The following is a 14,609-nucleotide window of genomic DNA, read 5'->3' on the forward strand; positions in this document are numbered from 1 at the left end:
TAAATGGACATGGAGTTGCAGATGGTTTGAAGTTGACAGGCTATATAGAGGCAGCTGTGCTGATGACAAAGAAGTTGACTAGTCTGTGGACTAATGACAGTTATCGGTGACTGACCTTTTCGTCTTCCTATAACTGTATTGGCTTTCAGGCAACTGAACAGCTTAGAGCTAGCAACAAGTTACGGAGTGAGAGTAATGTTCAGTTTTTCCCCAGCTCAGTAGAAATCTCTGTCTCCTGCGTTCAAAACTCACAGTAAATCTGAAGAAAACCAATTTATCTTTCCTGCAATGGTTGCTGCAAGTTGTGGCTTTTAACTGATAAATCAGAAACTCTATAAAGGAACCTGCTACCTTACCAACCAGTGGAAAAATCTGGAGAAAGACAATTGAAGCAATGCATTGGCCAACAGAAAAGTCATAAGTATCACCAGGTACTAACAACAGTACCAGCAAGCAAAGACTACTGAAGTGTCTTCTCAGTTTTTCCCCTGAGTCTAACCTATTTTACCTGTCCATTTGTGTGTGTGTGTGTGTGTGTGTGTGTGTGTGTGTGTGTAAGGAGCAGTTTATAAGGGGATTAGAGTTTTAATTAGTAGTATTATTTGCCAACGGTTCATAACTGTTTACTGATAACGAGAGTTTAATGACATCTAATGAATAGTAAATTTTGTTCAGTTGAGAATTCTCATTTGTGCTTATGATCAAGTTGGGTCTGAAAGTCAGATTAATTGGAGAATTTAGTGTATTTTCAAAATTTTTAACTCATACGATGACTCTGTGAATAGCAGGCTTCATTTCCAACTTGCTGCCCCACTGAGTTGTAACATTTGGACAATGGTAGCCATTACATCCAACAGAAATGATCCATTACTTTTTAACATTTCCATTAAAATATTCAAGAAGTCATTTAACATTCTGAGGAAGGGTCACTCGACCTGAAAAATAAACTCTGATTTCTCTCCACAGATGTTGCCAGGCCTGCTGGGCTTTTCCAGCAATTTCTATTTTTGGTTCTGATTTGCAGCATCCATAGTTCTTTCAGTTTTTATTTTGCACTTCAATGTCAGTCCAGAACAAGAGTGAACATCCCGTCTCATGTAGTTCTAAATGTATTGGCAGACAAGAAGACAGGTCACCTAAGCTCTCAAAGTCACTTATTTCAAAGCAATTTGTCCATTCTCCATTCTCCAAAAGAAAAAGTGTCCATTCTGTAAGTCCATGAATATAAAAGAGCAGGCATGACGCTGCAAACAAATGTCACAAAAACACTTCCTTTAAATTCTTCAATATTATAATGAATTAGCAGTATTTTTTTGTGTTACAATAAGTTCCTTATGTCCTCTTTGGGCAGTTGCTTCATTGTTCTGCAATACAGTTTTCTGTAATCTCCAATGATTTGGGGTTATAGTGCTACTCAACTTAAAAAAATCCTCCATCAGTATGTCCTTTGGTTTTGGTGAAACGAGCAAACTTCTGATTGCATGTGGCAGTAATAAATCAAATCAAAACCTTTGTACTAAATGGATGTGAATTAAAAGAGACTGGTTATGTCTGTATTTCTTTACATACATTAACATGCAGAAATGGTCACATGATGATGATCTGACTCCCTTGCTGGTTAACATACAACTTTTGGAAAGACATGCATGTAAAGTCACCATTTTCTAAAGTTAATATTTACAGACAATAAATTCTGGCTTTTTCCAGAAACATTTATTACCCAAAATTAAACAAGAATGGAAAATGTTGTACATTGAATGACTGAGAACTCACTGGACATGTTTCTAATCTAAAATGAAGCCTTACATTGTATCACTGAAATATTTTTGGAAATAGAGGGGAATTATAAACTGTGCCACTAGATAAATATCGTTTGATAGTAAGGTGACACTTTACATTTGAACTTTTTGGAACAGCTCAAAGTCTTTTCATCACTAATCACATGCAAGCACCAATCACATAGCTTATTTATCACAATTATCATGAGGTAGAATGTAAAGAAATGAACCTTAATTACATTTGTATTTCTGTGCAGCAAAACACCAACATTCTTAGTACCTTGCATTTTAAGGTGTTTTTATGACCAAATTTTTTCCTTAACTGTTCATTCAACTGCGTTCCATTTAATGGTAGTTTATCAGATTTGAGCAGAGGGATTACATCATGGACTATTTTCCACCATTTAAACTTCTGCAATGTATGAAAGATGCTTTCGAGCTCAATAGCAATTGCATAATAACTGTAAAAATAACATTAAAACAAGTCATTTTTGAACTTAGATTGATATTCAATATGCATGGAGGGAAAGGATAAAACAGGAAACTGAAAAGAAAGTAAAACACAATAAATATTTTCAAATAATAGAAACAGTACAGTGTAATTTAAAGGTGAGACTTTATAATGAGGTGAAAAATGCCTCCCTTTTTCAGAAAAAAAAATTCTTACTCACTTTTTACCTCCAAACTTCATACTAGGTATAGTATAATGACCCCTGAGTAGCATATCAGGTTTGAACAATTGTTTCAAATGGTACATTGCTTGAGTCTGGATATCAGTAAAATTAGCCTGTAGCAAAACAGCAATAATTTTATAACATAAAATATTGACATTTTATTTACAGTGTTACAGAATTCAACTTGCAAGATAAACAATTATATTCCCATTAAAAACATTCTGGATTGTAACATCTTGTTCCCTTTCCCACTGATGTGGTTTCTACGTAAACTACCATTGCCAATATGATACGAGCTGAGCACGCCCCACGTTAGTGCTTGTAACATATACCACAAAGGCTGATAATGCTTTGGTTGGTGTATGATACAACCAATCCTAGTGTTTCTACAGTTGTCATGATTTGGCTGTGTAGCTTCACTCTTTGCTATGCTGTCTGTTATTGTGGATGGATGGGTACTATTTATTATAGATGTGTCGTTGTCATCTGGCACTAACATAATACTTTCAGCATTCAATTAGTCATCCTGTTTGATGGTTGATTGATCATATGCAGTTTGAATATGTCACTTTTTTTTAACAGGACTTGATCATGGCTCATGACAATGTTAAATACGCTTCACCAGACACAATGATGCTGTATCTATCTACAAATGCCATGAGCTCATGCAGCAATCTCAAACTATTAAACTTTTAAACATTAGTGGTGCTGATGAAGGTGAAAAATTTCTTTGAGGACTAGCACATAGATTTAACATAGCTATCCAAAAATTCTGGCAATCTCTAATGAAGAAACTCAGAATATGTGATATTCTGTTATACAGTTAACAATTCATTCTCCAGGGAGGAAGTGGGAGATATAAAAAACTCGTAAGAATCCACTGCCAGACATTTCACTTTGCCACAACGTAAATGTTTGCCATTTCTGTAGTTTCTATTGCCAACAAGGTAATCTCTGATCACATTTTAATGCTTCCTGTTTTTTTGTCGTGGCTTTGGGAACCCAACACCACTATTATCAGAGATAATGGGAACTGCAGATGCTGGAGAATCCAAGATAATAAAGTGTGAAGCTGGATGAACACAGCAGGCCCAGCAGCATCTCAGGAATACAAAAGCTGACGTTTCGGGCCTAGACCCTTCATCAGAGAGGGGGATGGGGTGAGGGTTCTGGAATAAATAGAGAGAGAGGGGGAGGCGGACCGAAGATGGAGAGGAAAGAAGATGGGTGGAGAGGACAGTATAGGTGGGGAGGTGGGGAGGGGACAGGTCAGTCCAGGGAAGATGGACAGGTCAAGGAGGTGGGATGAGGTTAGTAGGTGGGAGATGGAGGTGCGGCTTGGGGTGGGAGGAAGGGATGGGTGAGAGGAAGAACAGGTTAGGGAGGCAGAGACAGGCTGGGCTGGTTTTGGGATGCAGTGGGGGGAGGGGACGAACTGGGCTGGTTTTGGGATGCGGTGGGGGAAGGCGAGATTTTGAAGCTGGTGAAGTCCACATTGATACCATTGGGATCCATTGTACCCAGTGTGGCTTCCTCTACATTGGGGAAACCAAGCGGAGGCTAGGGGACCGCTTTGCAGAACACCTCCGTTCGGTTCGCAATAAACAACTGCACCTCCCAGTCGCAAACCATTTCCACTCCCCCTCCCATTCTTTAGATGACATGTCCATCATGGGCCTCCTGCAGTGCCACAATGATGCCACCCGAAAGTTGCAGGAACAGCAACTCATATTCCGCTTGGGAACCCTGCAGCCCCATGGTATCAATGTGGACTTCACCAGCTTCAAAATCTCCCCTTCCCCCACCGCATCCCAAAACCAGCCCAGTTCGTCCCCTCCCTCCACTGCACCACATAACCAGCCCAGCTCTTTCCCTCCACCCACTGCATCCCAAAACCTGTCCAGCCTGTCTCTGCCTCCCTAACCTGTTCTTCCTCTCACCTATCCCTTCCTCCCGCCCCAAGCCGCACCTCCATCTCCTACCTACTAACCTCATCCCACCTCCTTGACCTGTCCGTCTTCCCTGGACTGACCTATTCCCTCCCCACCTCCCCACCTATACTCTCCTCTCCACCTGTCTGCTTTTCTCTCCATCTTCGGTCCGCCTCCCCCTCCGTCCCTATTTATTCCAGAACCCTCACCCCATCCCTCTCTCTGATGTAGGGTCTAGGCCCGAAACGTCAGCTTTTGTATTCCTGAGATGCTGCTTGGCCTGCTGTGTTCATCCAGATTCACACCACTATTATCACTCTGTTTGCTTGGAACATTACCCTTTTTTCTGAGGTCCAACATCTTCTCTCACTTACAATTTCTTATTCTCTGGGCCTTCATCTGCCATGTTAGTAGTATCTCCATCAACCTATTTAAGAATTTACATACCCCTGCTTTTCATCAAATTCCTACAGTTTCCTACCCCATCAATCCTTCCTTATCCAAATGTATATCACCAAACGTAGAACTGATTACACAAACTGTATGACTTGCAATTACTCAAACCTGAAGAAATAATCCATCTCCCTTCCTGTGGTCAAATCATCTAATGATAACAGATATTTATAAGATTTTTCACTGTCAGCTTCCTCCACAGAATACTGTCCACTTTTACCTTTACCACAATTTTTATGCTAGCCATTGAAATGAAATATATTTAAAAGACATTATTAACATTTTAGGAATTAGGTTTGACTTTTAAAAGATAAATACATATGGGTTATTACTGTGAAGGTTTTTTAAGAGGTTAGGATATCATCCTGGAACAGTGACGTAAATGTACCAGTTACAAGAAGACATATAATTGCAATCAACAGCTTAGTGTTATGGTTCAGACCAAACCACCTCAAAATATATCAAGAAGTCAACCTAGACCCTGACGTTTTCTCATTCTAAATACAAGTGCCAGGTGTTGCATACCAGGTACAATTTGATTAGTCAAACTATCGGATTTGAAACAAAACATACTTTATTCATACACTATAGTTAAAATACAACAAAAGAAAAACATTGGAATAACCTAACTCTACTGCAAAATTTAACAGAATAATAGATTACTTAGTTACTAAATACTAACTGTTCCAATATAGTAACATCCCATAAACACACGTTTGACAAAGACATATTCAGTAAAACAGATTATGTTACATGCAATTCTAGCAGAAGGAAGAGAACTCCCAGCATTTAGCTGTAACCGAGAGACAATAAATAGCTTATACATCCAGCTTCAAGGCTCCAGCAACTGCTACTGAGAAACTAAAACTAAAATTCCTGGTTTTGTGGGAGCATGCCCTTCCCATTCAGGCTGCTTCTATCAATCCAAATTTTAGAAAAAAAAACCGAACATCTTGTAAACTGTTTACTTTATGGGCTTTTGATAGGTAGCTTTTTACGTCTAACTTAAGACCTCTCTTTAAAACAAAAACAAGGACAAAATCCACCTCTTAAAGCCATCATTAGGAAAAATTTTTGAGTATTAATGGAATAATGGTTTCTGTATTTGGGTGAATGACAAGCAGTTCAAACACATCAAGTGGTTACTTTTGCACTTAGTTCAATTCAAGCACAAAAGGATTAGCTGAGCTGAATGACAAGTTGAGTACAAGAGTAAGTTTTTGGTCCTCTCCTACCAAGTTTTAGTTCCGTTCAGAGAAAACCAGTCACTGAAGTAGCAATGTTTTTTTCTACCCTACTTTGTGAAGTTTCTAAACCTAAAAACATTAGGACAGAAATCTTCATTATATTAGAATTGAAAACATTTAGGTCACCAGACTTGTTTATGCCATCAGGCATGGAGAAAAGTTGTAAAATTATTTCTACAGTTCAAGAAGGTCAAACTTTAATGAGTCAGTTAAGTAGAAACTCAAAGAGTTGAAATAGGAAGATAATTTCTCTGGACTTGCGTCTCCTAAAGGGATAGCTTTGGGAAGCTAGTTGAAACTTTGTTTTAATGTTTGTGTCAAAATCATTCTAACAGCAACAGCTTTCTTTGTTTTCTTACTTTTGTGTAATGAACTTGTGCTCTGTTGTTAAAGAACATAAGAAGATTCATGTCAATATATTTCCGTGACTATTGGGTGTGTTAATTAACTAAACAAAATACATATGCTATGTCAAGCTAGGTTTCATTTTAGCATTAACTAGGATGATAATCCATGAACAGTTTGAGGATCCCTTTGTATCCAAAACAAATGCTATCTGCTTTATTTTCTCAGCTGTTGAATTGCATTTGCTCTTCAAAATCACACCAGCAAATGCCGTGCTGAAGCTCCAGTGTCATATCACTCTACCTTCACTTCTTTCTTTACCCTAGCTCTTTTCAGAAGCTTAATGATTTAAGTTTTGGAATATGTTGCCTATTCTGAGCCATAAAAATAAACATCGCCGCCTCATGCTCCCATGAGGGGCTCAAACAGTTCAGCCACTTCACCAACACCTTCCACCCCAACCTTAAAAGAAAAGGGTCTAGGCCCGAAACATCAGCTTTCCTGTTCCTCTGATGCTGCTTGGCCTGCTGTGTTCATCTGGCTGTACACCTTGTTATCTCAGATTCTCCAGCATCTGCAGTTCCTACTATCTCTGATACTTGGTTAAAATCTGGTTTCCAACCTACATAGATTACTTAAAAATCATGATCATATCACTAATTACATTCCTGAAGACCATGACAGCACCTTGTGTTATTTTTATTTTCTTCCTTGATCATTTTGTAGCTTTCTAAATGTTTTATCACATCTTCCTCTTCCATCTCCTTTCCTTTGTGATGCAGCTAAGTGGCTTCGCCCTCAGGGCATTCTTTTGCCAGCTGATCTAAATTTGTCAGTTACATACATTGGATTCTTCTGTGAATGCACAGTCATTTCCAGTGAATCCTCATAGCTCTGCCATTCTGAAGTCCCCAAATGCTTGCTCTCAGCAGGTGACTCAATCATTAAAAATAGATTTGTCTTTCATTAGTTTTTATTTGGCAAAGCTTTCTGCCCATCAATGTTAGAAAGACCTATTCCATCCTATTTGGGCTCCAGTAGAAAATCCATGCCTTTGTTACTGATCCTGCCCTCCTTCCTTGATCTTCATTGAAGCTCAATCTGATAAACTATCATGTGGAGTTGAAGTTCAAATGTCTAATTCATCACCAAGAACACCTACTATCGCCTCAGTAGTGTTACCTGTATTTGTTGTTACCTCAATCAGTGACAGCAGATGATTGGTAACATCTCCCAGTGCAGACTTCATTCTACATATAATGATGGCTTGGAATGATATTATGATGCCCTCAATGACACTACATCAAGATCTTGAGCTCCCTTGCTAAGAGCACTGTGAATTGCAGTAGTTTATAATGGTGGCGCAACACCGTCACAGCAGAAATTAGTGCTGGGAAACAAATCTTGGTATTATGTGTAATAATATAAATAAAACTAATAATTGCGGATGCCGGAAATCTAAATCAAAAACAGAAATTGTTGGAGAAACTCAGTAGATTTGTCAACACCTCTGGAGAGAAAGCAGAGGCAATATTTCAAGTCCAGTTAAATTTCATCAATGCTCACATCCCGATGAAATTTCTAATGAAATCCTGGTCGTTATGTTATTGATAATTCAAGTATTCCAAAGTTCTCCTCGAAAAATTATATCCTGTGTTAACTTCAACTCATTAAGAATTCTGCTGTTTACAATTTATCCAGCATAAAGTCATCATCACCTCGTTCTTACTGACTTTCATTGCTACTTCATCCCTCATTAAATTAGGCTCATAATCTTAATTTCTATGCATATAGCCTTATTCCTTATGGGTTCTATTACTGTGCCTGTAGAATCTTATACAGACATGCATCCTGATTGCATCCTTAACTTTATGTTAGTGAACTGTGCATTGTCCTTTCAACTTGCCCAGGATAATGGCAAAGCTTCCATTCATCTTTTCTCCAAATGTCTGAAAACTGTCCTTTAAATCTCTGAATCTTGTCAATGTTTTAAAAACACATCCTTAAGAGTTCTGGATTTTTTTTGGATACCTTTGGTTTACCGTGCAACTGTCAAGCACTGTGGAAAATATTGATATGTTACAAGATGTTTTATAAAAGGCTCAAATTTAAATTTGTAACAAGATGATCTCAGTAATCAATTTCATACTACTTTTTAAACATCAGTTTCACTGGTGTCAGCAGCTCATTTTGCTATAGGTTAGTTGATTGTAAAAAAAGTTTTGACTGCAAGGGTCATTATGACAAAGGTGAATTGTGTCCTCAGCTGATGACCACAGTCCACAGTCAGATTGGGATGAGTATATAGAAAATGTAATTGGGATTCTGGATATGATTTCTTCTCTGTTATTATCATTATTGTTCATCAGCTAATTTAGCAAAAATCAGCAATTAAATGTGGAACAATCTTAATACTCTACGGCTTAATAAGAAGCCATATGCTAGATTTAAGAACTGATTCATCCACTTCATTTTAGAGTCATGATCACTTGCATTTCTAATATTTTTTCTCTGTTTGGGCAAAAGACAATTCAATTACTGAGAAAGATGTATTACTACAAGAATACCTTAATATGTTCAGGCAAATCCTCAATTCCAGGAGTTCCAATGTCAAATTCAATTCCACCATGCAAATGGAAGTACTCACTTGTTTTGTACAAAAAATGTTTACATTTGAAGTTCGGACCTAAAAGAAGGGGTGGCAACTCACGCTCAGTTTTTAACTTGTCATCTGTAAAGAAAAAGACAGACATATTGTAAAAGAGGGTATTGCTTTATTTAATGTTGCAGTGCCACATAGCTGTCCCGAAAAGTACAAATTCTTCATATTGTTAAATGACATTAAAGATAACTATTTTCTTGATCATGAAAAGCACCATATCAAACAAGTGAACAGGGCACTCAGGCGAGCATGTGCCTCTGTCATTCTGTGTTACAATTCTGCAACTTCCTTGAAGGCTTTCCCTATCTTGGAGGTACCCTGTAACAACAAAGCTAAAAAAAGCATTTTTTAATCATGAGAGATTCCATGTCACTGAAAAAGGTCTATGTACAAAAATACACCCTGAAAATTCTGCTCACATTTTGATAGCTGGGACAAATTTCAGCACAGCAGCTAAGACAGTTTATAACATGTTAAAACAACCATCAGTCTACAAGAGACAAGCCATGACATCCTAAAAACAAAAGTAATTTATCCTATCTCCTGATATTAACAGGTTCTTTAAAAATAAATCCAGGATCAAGATCTGCATCATTTCTAAAACTGAATCAGTTCTTCCTTGGAACAACACCTATCTGTCTACCACATTTTTTTGAAGTATTCCTATTAGCTTTTGAGATATATGGTGACAGACAAACTAGGGGTCAAAACATTACTTGCTCTCACCCTCAGAGTGGAGGCAATGACTCTTCATCAAGAAACGCTCATCTTAGTTGACCTATTGAGTTATAATCTAATATGACCTGATTACAACACCTAGTCGTTTCTGAAATATTTCCAGGACTTTTCCCTCCTGTACTCTATCAGGAATCACATCCCACATGTTACTCAATTTTGTGAAGAAGAATTTGCTGTTACCTATTCCAAAATCGCTCTTCTCTCACTTCAACATGTCCTTTTGCTTTACTTCCCGAAGTTTAACCTAAAGTAACACTATGAACTAACTCTTTTTTAAAAATTTGAGCTTATTTGATTTATAGATTTATAAACAAACTCATATTGCATGTTTTCATTTAAATCCTATGGTTCTCCTCGACTTTTAGCCATTCAAATCCAGCCAGCCAATTATTGACTCAGGGCTTTTTAGTACTCTAGACAGATGAAACTAGTTCTGGAGCTCCAGTCTTCAGTGCTACATTAAGGTTGTTGTCAAGACCCAACCACTTAGCAGTATCCAATGTCTCATTTGTTTCTCGATCATACATGCTGTAAATTAAACGCCTGAATACTGGCAGTTGCAAAGGTAGGGATTTCCGGAGGAGTCTGAGATGAATTATCCATCCACTTAACACTGGCTAAAGATGGTTGAAAACACTTTAACATTGCCTTTTGCACTGACATCTGCATTCTCCTGTCATTGAAGATGGCATTTTTTTTTATCTTCCGACTGGTTGTTTACTTGTTCACTGATATACATTACTGAACTTTGATTTGATCAGTTGGTTGAGGGATTAAGTAACACCCTTATTAACATCATTGACTGCAGCACAGTCAAGTTGACAAAAAAATGTATATACTAACTACATACAGTACAGGGAAGAGCTATGAGGTTGAGATAACAAGGTGTAGAGCTGGATGAACACAGCAGGCCAAGCAGCATCAGAGGAGCAGAAAAGTTGATGTTTCAGGCCTAGACCCTTCTTCAGAAGAAGGGTCTAGGCCTGAAATGTCAGCCTTCATCTCCTCTGATGCTGCTTGGCCTGCTGCATTCATCCAGCTCTACACATTGTTATCTCAGATTCTCCAGCATCTGCAGTGCCTACTGTCTCCAGAGCTATGAGGTTTATCATCAATGTCAGGGATTTGAGTTGTGAAGAAGGAATGAAGAAATTTGGTATTGCAAGCCTAAAAAATAGATAATTGAGAGATTATCCTATGGAAGTATTTCCTATTAGATAAATTTTTCTTCATATTTTAAGGGAAGAGCTCTTTTTCATAGGGAACTACCTTTAGATTGTACCAGGAATGCATCTTAATCTTGTTATTGTTCCAGCTCCATAATTATCTGTACCCCTAGCTAAGGTGTTCCAGTACAGGTACAGTGCTGGCATCTCATTGGCAATGTAGAAAATTCCAAGTCTGTACTGTCAACAAGAAGCACCAAAAACAACAATCATCTCATGAGTTCACTCTTGAGTGACAGATGTGGTTGTCAATAATGCTATCACTGGCACTCATTGGCTACAGCCAAAGTCACTCAGATCCTGATTTTATTATAGTCTTGGTTCCAACATTGACAAAAGAAGTAAATTCCAGAGGTAAGGCGAGAATGATTGTCCTTGACATCAATACAGCAAACAACTGAATATGACATTTAGGAATCTTAACAGAACTGAAGTCGATGCAAATCAGAAGGAAAATTTGCACCAGTCATAGTCATTACCTGGTACAAAGAAAGGTGGTTGTGGTTGTTAGAGATAATCCATCATAGTCTGCGTTATCATGGTAGGCTTTCTGCAGGGTAGTGGCCTAGACGCAAACATTTTCAACTGCTTCATCAGTGCACTTCCTTCCATAATAAGATTAGAAGTAGGGATGTTTGTTTGTTTTCTTTACAGTGTATAACGCTCAACACAATTTGTCCCTCCTCATTAACTCAAGCAGTTTATGTCCATATACAGCTGGACCTGGACAAAATTCAAATTTGGGCTGATAATTGTCGAGTAAGCACCATACAAAATCCAGCTAATGGTCTTCTTCAACAAGAGAGTACATAATTATCTTCCTTTGACACCAAATGGCATTTCCATCACTGAATCCCCCACAATCACATCTTGGGGGGTCACCATACACCAGAAACTGAACTGGGACCAAAAATATAAATGCTGTGGCTATCAAGGAAGACAAATGTGAGGAATTCTGCAATGAATGCCTCACTTCCTGTCTTACCAGGGTCTGTCGAGCATCTGGAAGACACAAATCTTGGCACCTCATCCACCAACTTCCACATTCACTCCTTCTACCAAAACATAGTAGCAGCAGTGTGTACCATCTAGAAGATGCACTGCAGTTACTCAACAAGGCTTCGTTAACAGTACCTTCCATATTCATTACCTCTCTCATACTTTTTTATGGTAATTGTAAGTGTTTTAAAATCCCCTCTACTTTTCAACTCTTGATGCACCATTATTTCTGGAGTTTTATTTGCATCTTCTATAGTAAAGTGAGACATAGCATTTCTGTTCATGCATTTTCTGATGTTTCATGATGGATTCTCCAGAATCTCTCTCTCTCAAGAAGCAACACCCACTTAACTTGCTCATTTTCTTTGTAAATGCTTGTAGAAATTCATACTATCTGTTCTGATATTTCTAGCTAGTTTTCTCATGTACTCTAATGTCTTTCCCCTTATTAGTACTTTACTTCTTCTTTTCTGTTGTTAATATTCTGATCTGTCACTGCTTTTTGTGGAATTGTACACTTTTTCATCCAATTTGATACTATCTTTAACTTCCTTAGCGCAGGTAGTGGAGTTCCCTTAGAATTATTTTGAGAATACAGTCCCCTATGAATTTTGACATTAGTTGTGACTCCTATTCTTGTACGTACCTGGTCTTCCCTCAGGAGATGATGTTGTTGCATTTCTGGCTCATTAATGAGGGCAGACATTTAACAGTCAAGTGGGGCTGAGTTTGGATCTGTGCAGAGATTGACATTCCCTAAAAGTAACATTATGTTTGGACCTCGATATCTTCCCATCCACCTCCAGGTTTTAGCCAGACAGATTCAAAATGATAGGAAATCTCTGTTTAGCTCTTTTGATAAGATCTTTAATTATTCATATTAGGTCATTAACATCCCTTTCAAAACCCAGCGGACCTATTTCTCACAGATAATGGGAACTGCAGACGCTGGAGAATCCGAGATAACAAAGTGTGGAGCTGGATGAACACAGCAGGCCAAGCAGCATCTTAGGAGCACAAAAGCTGACGTTTCGGGCCTAGACCCTTCATCAGAAAAGCATTTCTGATGAAGGGTCTAGGGCCTATTTCTCAAACTGTCAGCAACTCCCTATGGACACTGAGGTAAATGCAGCTGGCAGTGCTTCTTCACTGAAATTACCATGCTGGGAAGACTTTGATCCAAAACAATAGTGATGAAATATTAAAAGACAATTGCACCAGGAATGCTTCATGTGATAACAGATATTATACATATATAAATAATAAAACTTATTCAAATTTGAAACTTATTTTTACTTTGACTTTTCAAAGATATACTTAGGAAAAACATTAACATCTTGGGGAATTATCAATGCCTGCCAAGATGAAATATTCAATAATACAGAATTAACTTTTAGATAGAGGAGTTCGAAGAAGGAATAATCAACCTGACATGTTAACTCTGTTTCTCCCTCAACACATATTTTGGTGACCTGGACATAAGCTCTATCTATAATTTTGTAGTAACTAGAGGTACACAACATAGAAGGTCCCTGAAACAAATTAGAGTTTAAAAGAGTCTCTAAAATTTACTTGGCGTGTGGGAACTGAGGGAGAATCGTAGAGAACACCAGGATTCACAAAATACTTAAAGTTGCAACTGGCACTAGCATTGACAATAGCAAGTTAGGTGAAGTCAGACTAAGGAAGCAAACAACGAGGCCTAAATCATGGTTACTGTGCATGTATGCGAATGTGCAGAGTACGATAAATAAGACTGGGGACTAACGTGTGGAGATTGCCATGTGGAATTTTGATGTTGTGACATGTTACTATACTTTGGGTAGCATCTCTTTCTTTGGTAAAGACAGATGCAAATAATTCATTTAATACCTGTACCATGACCCAAAACTATGATATTTTGTTAACAGAAATCTAGCTGAAGGAAGGGCAAGACTGGGTTTTAGGTATTCAGAAAAGACAGAAAGGGAAGGAAAGTAGGAGGGGTAGCAGCTTTGGTTAAGGAGGATATTGGAGTGCTGAAGAAAAAAAGAAAAGGATGTCTCATAGGATCCAAGCTCAAAATAAATTTGGCTAAAACAAAGGGACAAAAAGGTACAATTAAATTGTTAGGTGTGGTTTATAAATCACAAAATTAGAAAGTAGTTATAATGGAAGACTTCAATCTCTAAACATAGCATACCAGTATCCAATCTAAGGGCAGTGAGAGGCAAATGTTTCTGGGTTGCATGCAGGAGAGCTTCGTACTGTTTTCAGTCCAGCTAAAAGGAATGCACAGCGGAACCTGATTCTTGGAAATGAATTGGGCCAAGTGGATCAGTGTCTTTTGGGAATCATTTGGGAGACAGAGTTCATTGTATCATTAGATTCAGATTAATAGAGGAGAATAACACACAACAATCCAAAGTGAAAAAAATCAATTAGCAGGAGCCTGTTTACTTTCATGGGCCAAGAACAGAGTTGGCAGCATTGCTTGATACAAAAGGTTGACAGAAAAGCAGGAACGGAACAATGGATACCATCAAAGAAGTTAATTCAGCTATGGTCCAGGTACAT

At 38.1% G+C, this 14,609-nt stretch overlaps 1 protein-coding gene across 1 annotated transcript in view; it reads right to left on the minus strand.

Moving 5' to 3' along the window:
• ankar (ankyrin and armadillo repeat containing) overlaps positions 1-14,609 on the minus strand; it is a 105,601-nt gene that overhangs the window by 74,437 nt on the left and 16,555 nt on the right. Inside the window, exons 4-6 of the mRNA XM_059647178.1 lie at positions 8,996-9,159; positions 2,450-2,565; positions 2,059-2,239 (exon numbers count right to left, since the gene is read on the minus strand). Coding sequence (XP_059503161.1) covers positions 2,059-2,239; positions 2,450-2,565; positions 8,996-9,159 — 461 coding nt within the window. The remainder of the gene's footprint in view (positions 1-2,058; positions 2,240-2,449; positions 2,566-8,995; positions 9,160-14,609) is intronic.

This window comes from Stegostoma tigrinum, chromosome 7 (genome assembly GCF_030684315.1).
Source record: "Stegostoma tigrinum isolate sSteTig4 chromosome 7, sSteTig4.hap1, whole genome shotgun sequence".
Lineage (NCBI taxonomy): Eukaryota > Metazoa > Chordata > Chondrichthyes > Orectolobiformes > Stegostomatidae > Stegostoma > Stegostoma tigrinum.